This window comes from Penaeus monodon, chromosome 10 (genome assembly GCF_015228065.2).
Source record: "Penaeus monodon isolate SGIC_2016 chromosome 10, NSTDA_Pmon_1, whole genome shotgun sequence".
NCBI classification, from domain to species: Eukaryota; Metazoa; Arthropoda; class Malacostraca; order Decapoda; family Penaeidae; genus Penaeus; species Penaeus monodon.
In genome coordinates this window covers 544416-553235 of record NC_051395.1, presented here as the reverse complement: position 1 = coordinate 553235, position 8820 = coordinate 544416, and the positions used below count along the sequence as shown (strand labels likewise).

At 49.3% G+C, this 8820-nt stretch overlaps 1 protein-coding gene across 1 annotated transcript in view; it reads left to right on the top strand.

The window, feature by feature from the left end:
- LOC119578176 (protein jagged-2-like) overlaps positions 1 to 8820 on the top strand; it is a 79451-nt gene that overhangs the window by 40944 nt on the left and 29687 nt on the right. The window contains exon 3 of the mRNA XM_037925913.1: positions 8665 to 8798. Coding sequence (XP_037781841.1) covers positions 8665 to 8798 — 134 coding nt within the window. The remainder of the gene's footprint in view (positions 1 to 8664; positions 8799 to 8820) is intronic.

The following is an 8820-nucleotide window of genomic DNA, read 5'->3' as shown; positions in this document are numbered from 1 at the left end:
TTTTCTATACCCCAACCCCACCTTCTTTCCCCTCCGCCCACCCACCCCCTATCCTCCCCAGTACCCCCCCCCCCCCCCCCCTTCCCGACCCCCATCCCTACCCCCTTCTGCAACGCCCCCTCGCCCCCCTTCTCCCAGAGCCGGCCGGGTCGTAAATAGCGTCGCGAGAACCTTAACGTCGCTCGTAATTTGATAATCAGCGGCGTCCACCCGGCCAGCGACATCTCGCGGCCACGTTGAGCGGGAGTTTAGATCTCAAAGCGTCCTTGTCTTGTAATCAAAGATGGCGCTTGCTTGAGGTGTATACGATACACCTCCCTTTTGAGGACCCACTTGGCTCACCTCAGCTCACCTGCCTTGCCTTCCCTCAGCTCACCTTCCTTGCCTTCCCTCAGCTCACCTTCCTTGCCTTCCCTCAGCTCACCTGCGTGTCTTGGTTTTACGTAGTTCAACCTTGCTTCGTCATATTTCTCCTATTTTTTTCTTCGTTCCTTGCCTCTCACCCTTGTCTCTGGTCTTTTCATTCGCTTCACCTTGCTTCACGTCGCCTCACTCGCCTCACCTCCCCTCTTTCCCTGGCCGCTCCCCTCTTCCTTCTCTCCTCCTTTGCCTCCATCTCCCTTCCCTCTTCCTTCGCCCACGCCTCTTCCTTTTCGCCTCCTTCATCCCCGCCTCATCCTTCTCTCCTTTTCTCCTTTTCCTTCTCCCCGCTTTCCTCCCTCCTCCTTCGCCCCCTCCCCCTCTTCCCCCCCTCCCCCTTCGCCCCTCGTCAGCTGACCGGCGGACGCGAGGGCCGAGATAACCAGAGGCCCTCAGGAGAGCCCAGGGCCGCCGGGTGCCCGTGATGGCACCATTAGCTAATGCGCTGCTTGGGGATTCGCGTTGTAAATTGCGTCGCTGTTCGTCGAGATAAGGGGGATAAGGGGCAGGGAGAAAGAGGGGAGGGAGGTGAGGGGAGGGACGGAAGGAGAGGGGGAGAGAGGAGAAAGGAGAGGGAAAGGGGGAGGGGGGAGGGGGAGTGGGAGAGAGAGAGGGAGAGGGAAAGAGAGAGAGAGAGAGAGAGAGAGAGAGAGAGAGAGAGAGAGAGAGAGAGAGAGAGAGAGAGAGAGAGAGAGAGAGAGAGAGTTTGTGTCTGCGTGAGCTTGTATTTGTGTATATGTATGCACATCCGTACGTGCGCGTATGCATTATGGCTCGGGTTCGTTTACCACGTTATCACTTTCCATCCCCTTATTCCTATTTTTATGGACGTCCCGGGCTCCATACGGCCATTTTACCTCTAATTTAACCTTAATTAACGCCTCCATCTGCATCTGCGTGCTCACACACTCCTGATATCGCGCCGAGGGATCTTGTATGCAAATCTAGCCCGTCGTAAATGAAGTCCTAATTCATGATAAGGGCGACTTCTCCCTTTGTTGCTCGGAGACACGCAATTTATCTAAATATTTGATTCGAAGAAAATCATAATTTCCTCCTTGCATTCAGCAAAGCCGCGATAACCGGGCGAATAAAATGCTAAACCTCTTTATACCTCGGGTCCCTCGGCGATCCCACCAAATCGGAACTGATTAATAAAGTACAATCTTTACGTCCGTGTTATACCTCGGGTCCCTGACAGCGCTGGCCGGGCGAGCGTTACTTACACATGCAAGACTTTGTCAGTGTACAATAAGGCGGGTCGTTAACGCTGCCTGTTCAGGGGAGGCGAAGGGACGGGGGGGAGAGGCGGGGGGAGGGGGAGGGAGAGTGCGATTGGAGGGGGGAGGGGGGAGAGTGCGATCGGAAGGGGGGGGGGGAAGGAGGATTTTAGGGAGATACAAGCGAGGGGGTTGGGAGATGTATACTCCAAGCGAGGTTTCGAGATTTACTCAGAGGGGGATTTGGGGAGAGAGATATATGCGAGAGGACTAGGTGAAGGTATCGCCAAAAGGAGGTTTGGGTTAAGAGATGTGCCCTAAACGGGGTTTAGGGAGATACATACGAGGGTTTGGGGGGAATGTATACTCAAAAGGAGGTTTTTAAAGAGATACACTCAAAGGAGGCTTTGGGACGGTAGTACATGGGATTTTAGGGGCGACATTCTAAAGAGGGTTTTAGGGGAGAAATATCCAAAAGGGTTTCTATTATACCTAAAAGCTGAATAGAGCTTTTAGGGATGAAATGCAAGTTGTTTTTTGAGAAAGTCATGTTCACTCTTTTTTATTCTTCTTTTTTTCTTTAAGAGGGGGAGAGGGAGCTGGGTTTTAAGGTAGAGATATACTTACATGCAGAGGCTTTGCAGAGAGAGAAATATATATTTTCTCCTTTATATGTTTATTTTTTAAGATACTCATCGGCGAGGTTTGGCGGGAGGCATATGCGTATAAAAGAGATTTTCCGGTGAAGGCGTTTCGAGGTGCGCAGAGGGAGGGGGGGAGGGAGGGAGAGGGAGGGAGGGAGGGAGAGGGAGGGAGGGAGGGAGAGGGAGGGAGGGGGGGGGGGGGGGGGGGGGGGGGGGGGGGGGAAAGGGGGAGGGGGTTTAAAGAAAAGGGGCCCCAAAAAGGGGGGGGGAAAAAAAAGGGGGGGGGGGGAAAAAAGGGGGGGGAAAAGGGAAAAAAGGGGGGGGGGAAAAGGGGTTTCCCCCGGGGGGGGGGAAAAAACCCAAAAGGGGCCCCCCCCCGGGGGTTTTTGGCCCGGGGGTTTTTTTTTTTAAAATTCATGTTTTTTTTTTTTCCCCCTTTTTTTGGGGGGGGGGGGGGGTTTTTTTCCCCCCCTTTTTCCGGGGAAAAAATTTTTTTTTTTTTAAAATTTTTTTTTTGGGGCCCCGGGGGGGGCCCCTTTTTTTTTTTCCCCCCCCCCTTTTTTGGGGGCCCCGGGGGGTTTTTTTTGGGGGGGGGAAAATTTAAGGGGGGGGGGGGGGGGTTTTTTTTTAAACCCAAAAAAATTTTTTTTTTGGGGGGGGGGGGGCCCCCCCCCCCCGGGGGGGGGGGGGGGGGGGGGGGGGGGAAAAAAAAAAATTTTTTTTTTTTTGGGGGGGGGGGGGGGGGGGGGGGGGGGGGGGGGGAAAAAAAAAAATTTTTTTTTTTTTTTTTTTTTTTTTTTTTTTTGGGGGGGGGGAAAACAAACCCCCCCCCCTTTTTTTTTTTTTTTGGGGGGGGGGGGGGGGGGGGGGCCCCCCCCCCCCCAAAAAAAAAATTTTTTCCCCCCCCCCCCCCCTTTTTTTTCCCCCCCCCCCCCCCCCCCCCTTTTCCCCCCCCCCCCCCCCTTTTCCCCTTTTTTTTTTTCCCCCCCCCCCCCCCCCCCCGGGGGGGGGCCCCCCCTTTCCCCCCCCTCTCTCCCTCCCCTTCCCCCCCCTTTCCCTTTTTGGTTTTTTTAAAATTTTCCCCTTTTTTTCCCCCCCCCCCCCCCCTTTTTTTCCTTCCCCCCCTTTTTCCCCCCCCCTTTTCCTTTCCCCCCCTTTTTCCCCCTTTCTCCCCCCTTTTTCCCCCTTCTCTCTCTCTTTTTTTCCCCTTTTCCCCCTCTCTCCCCTTCCCCTTTTTTTTTTTTCCCCCCCTTCTTTTCCCCCTCCCCCCTCTCTTTCTCTCCTCCCCCCCCCCCCCCCCCCTCTTTTTTTTCCCCCCCCCCCCCTTTTTTTTTTTTCCCTCCCCCTTCTCTCTCCCCCCCCCCCCTTTCCCCCCCCTTTTTTTCTCCCCCCCCCTTTTCCTCCCCCCTTTCCCCCCCTCTCTCTTCCCCTTCTCCCTCCCCCTTTTTTCTCTCTCCCTTTTCCCCCTTTCTCTCTCTCTCTCTCTCTCCCCCCCCCCTTTTTTTCCCTCCCCCCTTTTTTTTCCCCTTTTTTTTCTCTCTCCCCCCTTTTCTCTCTTTTTTTTCCCCCCCTTCTCTTTTTTTTCCTTTTTTCCTCCCCTCCCCCCCCCCCCCCCTTTTTTTTCTCTCTCTCCCCCTTTCTCCCCCTTCTCTCTCCCCCCCCCCTTTTTTTTTTTTCCCCCTTTTCTTTTTCCCCTTTTCTTTCCCCCCTTTCTTTTTTTTTTTTTAAAAAATTGTTTTTTTTTTTTTTCCCTTTTTATTTTTTAAAAAAACCCAATTTTTTTTTTTCCCTTAAAAAAGGGCCCCCCCTTTTTTTTCCCCCCCCCCCCCCCTTTTTCCCCCCCCCCCTTTCCCCCTTCCCCCCCCCCCCCCCCCCCCCCCCCTTTCCCCCCCCCCCCCCCCCAAAAACCCCCCCCCCCCCTTTTTTTCCCCCCCCCTCCCCCCCTTTTTTTTCCCCCCTTCCCCCCCCCCCCCCCCCCCACCCCCCCCCCCCCCCCCCCCCCCTTTTTTTAAGGTTTTTTAGGTTTTTTTTATTTTTTTTTTTTTTTTCCCCTTTTTTTTTTTTTTTTTTTTTTTTTTTTTTTTTTTTTTTTTTTTTTTTTTTTTTTTTTTTTTTTTTTTTTTTTTTTGGGGAAAAAGGGGGGGAAAGAAAAAAAGGAAAAAAGGGGGAAAAAAAAGAAAAAAAAGGGAAGGGGAAAAAAAAAAAAAAAGAAAAAAAAAAAGGGGGGGAAAAAAAAAGGAAAAAAAAAAAAAAAAAAACAAAAAAACAAAAAAAAAAAAGGGGGAAAAAAACAAAAAAAAATAAAAAAAAGGGGGAAAAAAGGGGGAAACCCCCCCCGGCCCAAAAAAAAATTAAGGGAATTTTTTGGGGGGGGGGGGGGGGGGGTTTTTTTGGGGGGGGGAGGGAAAAAAAAAAAAGGGGGGGGGAAAAAAAAGGGGAGAGAGGAGAGAGAGGGAGAGGGGGGAAAAAAAGGGGAGAAAAAAAAAGGGGGGAAAAAAAAAAAGGGGGGGGGGAAAAAAAAAAAGGGAAGAGAAAAAAAAAAAAAAAATGAAAAAAAAAAAAAACCGAAGGATAGGGGGGGGGGAGGGAGAGAGGGGAAAAAAGAAAAAATATAAAAGAGGGTGGAGGGAAGGTATCCCGAAGCAGAAGGGCTTTAAAATGCAGATAAGCCGAACATGTGCCGAATGAAAGGGGCGTTGGCGGCCAAATTTTTACTGGGAGGGAAAGGCCCCGTAAATACAGATAAATTTCAAGTTGGGGGAAGAAAGATCATTAGCGGAGAAGGAAAAAAAAGAGAGAAGAGAGAGGAGAGAGGGGGAAAGGGGGAGAAGGAAAAGAAAAAAGAGGAGGAGAGGGGAGAGAGAGGGAGGGGAGAGGGGAGAGAAAAAGAGAGAGAGGAAAAGAGGAAGAGAGAGGGGTTAGAGAGAGGGAAGAGAGGGGAGAGAGATAAAAAAAAAGAAAGGGAGGAAAGAGGGAGAGAGGGGGGAAGGGAAGACGGAGGGGAAAAGGGGAATGAGGGATGGTAAAAAAGAAAAACACACCCCCACCACACAACACACCAAAACACCACAAAAACCCCACCACACCACAACACCCCGCACGGGACCCTGCACGCACGCAGACAGACGGACAGACACACACGGACAGCGCCGGAGAGTCCCGCCGACCTTCCGAAAACCGCTACCCTCCGAGAGCCGAAAGCCAAATATCACGCGGGATTAAAACTTTGGGCCCAAAACATAACTTTGTCAGGTCTAAAAGGTCTATATAAATCTCAGCTGGAGCGCCATTTACATATCGTTTACATTCAGCCGGGGTGGTGGCAGTCCCCCCCCCCCCCTATTTTTGGTTTTTCCTCCCTTTTTCTCCCCTTTTCCCTCTCTCCCTCTCTTCCCCATTCCCTCTCTTCGCTCATTCTCGTCCTCTCTCTTCCATTCTCTTCCTCTTTCTTCCATTCCCTTCCTCTCTCCCTTATTTCTCCTTTCCCTCCTCTTCTTCCCTTCCTTCCCACATGCCTTTCCTTTTTTCTTCCTCCCCTCCCTTCTTCTCTCCTTCTTTCCACTTCTCTTCCCTTCCTCATTTACCTCCTCATCCCTTCCTCCCCCTTTACCATTCCTTCTTCCCTTCCTCTCTTTCACCCTTCACCCTCCTTCCTTCTTCCCCTTACTTTTCTCCTTCCTTTTTTTCACCTCTTCCTCTCTCCGCTTACTTTTCTCCTTCCTTTTTTTCACCTCTTCCTCTCTCCGTTCCTTTTCCCCCCCCCCCCCCTCCCTCTCCCCCCCTTTCTCTTCCCAAAAAAGGGAAAAAAAAACAAATAAAAAAAAAACAAACACCCCAAGCGAAAAGGGAAAAAAAAAACAAAAACAAAAAAGAACAATAGTGGGGGAAAAAAAATTATAAAAAAAAGAAAAGAAAAATCTTGCTTCAACCATTTACCTTCGATTCACGTAAAGGCAGACTTTGCAGTTGTGGCGTTTGCCTTTTTTATCCTTTTTCTTTGGAGTTTCTCTTTGTCTTTAATTTGTTTACTTCTTTGGGGGGGGAGGAGAAGAGAAGAGGGAGAGGGATGTGGGGAATAACAGAAGAGAGAGAGATAGGCACGGAAGGATGGACGAAAGAGAAAAAGCGGAAAATGGAAGAGATAAAAAAAAAACAAGGACAGAAAGGAAAGAAAAGAAAATAAGGGTGAGAATAAAAGAGAAGAATCGACAGAAAGAATAAAGAGACAAAAACGAAGAGAGAAAAAAAAAGGAGAAGAAGGGGAAGGGGAAGGGGTTCCCATTTACCTTACACCCTCCCTCCCTCCCTCCCTCCCTCCCTCCCTCCCTCTTTAACCCCTCAACCCCCGATCGCCCGGCGAAACGCGGCGAAAACCCAAGTTGATACGGCTTAAAAGGGCAGCGAAAACGAGGGGAAAAAACGTAAAGCCCCAGGGGTGGCGATCTTTTACGTTTTCGGAGGGGGAGGGGGGGGGGGAGGGGGGGGGGGAGGGGGGGGGTGGAAAGAGATGGGCGAGACGAATGGGAAGGGGAGGGGGAGGGGGGGGAATGAATGGAGGGTGGAAAGGGGGGTTAACGAAAAGAGAGAGGGGAGGAAGGGGGAGGAGAGACAAGGGTGCGAAAAGAAGAGAGGGGGAGAGAAGAGAGAGGAAAAGAGGGAGAGAGAGGGGAGAAAAGAGGGGAGAGAGAGAGAAGAAGAAAACCCAAACGGCGAGAGAGAGGGGAAGGGGGAGAGAGAGAGTGAGAGAAAAGAGAAGAAAAGGGAGAGGGAGAAGAGAAGAGAAGAGAGGGAGAGAGGAAAAGAGAGAGAGAGAGAAGAGGAAAGAAAGGGGAAAAAGAGAGAGAGAGAGAGAGGAAAGAAAAAGAGAGAGAGAAGAGAGAGAAAAGGGGGAGAGAGAGAGAGGGGAAAAACAGAAAAAAAAAGAAAAGAAAGAAGAGAGAAATAACAAAAAATAAAAATAAAAAAACTTTAAAAAAGAGGAAAAAAAAGAAAAAACCGAAAAAAAAAGGAAAAAAAGGCAGGGAGAGAAATCCACTTTTAGAAAAAACCCCACGTTCCCGGGGCGTCCCCAAAAGGGAGGCTCCCCCCCCCCTCCCCTTCCCCCTTTTCCCCTTTCCCCCTTCCCTTTCCCCCTTCCCCTCACCCTTTTCCCCTCCCCCCCCCTCCCCTTCCTCCCCCCGCCCCTCCCCCCCCGGGGTGGAAACCCCCAAACCCCGCCCCCCTCGGCTTTGGGCCTCCCCCCCCCTGGGCCCCCCGCCCCGCGGGGAACCTTTTGCGGGGGAAGGGGAAAAACAGAAAAGGAGGGTTTTTTAAAAAAAAAAAGAAAAAAAAAATAAAAAAATTTAAGGCCCCCCTGGTTGTCTTTTTAAAAACCCCCCCCGGAAGCATTTTTTTTTTTTAGGGGGGAAGAATTTCAATAAAAAAAAAAAATGTTTTTTGTGTTGGTAAAAAAAATTTAAAAAGAAAAGGGGGTTTAAAAAAAAAAGGGGCAAAATTTTAAACCCGGGTTTTTAAAAAAACCGGGGTTTTTATTTTTATTTTTAAAAGCTAATGTTATTAAATTTAAAAAAATTTTTTTTCTCCTCTTTACCCCAGAAAACCCCGGGGTTAATCAACTTAACCCAAAGATTCCCCCCCTTCAAAAAGGGGGCAAAATTAAACGGGTTTTAAAAAAAGGTTTTTTTTAAATTTTAAATGGGGGGAATTGTTTACCAATTAAAAAAAAAAACCCTTTTCCCCCTTTCTTTCCCCCTTTTTTCCCCTTTTTTTTTTTTTCCTTTGGGTTTTTTTCCCCCCCTTTTTTTTTTTTCCCCTTTTTTTTTTTGGTGGAAAAAATGGGGGCTGGGTTTTTGGGGGGGTTGGGCCCCCCCCTTTTTCCCCCCCCTTTTTTTTTCCCCTCCCCCTTTTCCCCCCCTTTCCCCCCCCCCTTTCCCCCCCCCCGGGGAATGGAAGGAAGCGAAAATCTCCTCTCAAGAACTCTGAAGCATCTCCTGGAAGATCGTCTGAATCCCATTCGCCTGAAGACATCTTTTGCGGAAGGAAAACAGAAAAGTTAGGGTTTTTGTAAAAAAATAAAAAGAAAAGAAAAGAAATAAAGACAAAGGTTAGGAACGCATGTTGTCCTTACACAAACCAAACCAGGAAGTTCATTATTTTATATGTATATAGAGATGAGATCTGCTTATTATTAAACACATGTTTTCTCTCGTGTTGCAGCTACATAAAAACCCGAGATAATCAACTAACCGATGTTCGTCCCTATCAAATTATAGGACACAAATATAATCAGATAGTTAATGAAAATATGTTTTCTTATTATATTACAAATGCAAATAATGATATTATCAATTAAAAACACGTTTTCTTCTCCTCTCCCTCAGATGCCGACCGGGCTGGACTGGTGAGCTGTGCAACGAATGCATCCCTTACCCCGGTTGCAAACACGGGGAATGCGACGGATCCCCCTGGACCTGCGTGTGCAACCTCAACTGGGGCGGAATCCTGTGCGACCAAGGTGGGTAGCTGGGACCCTCGCT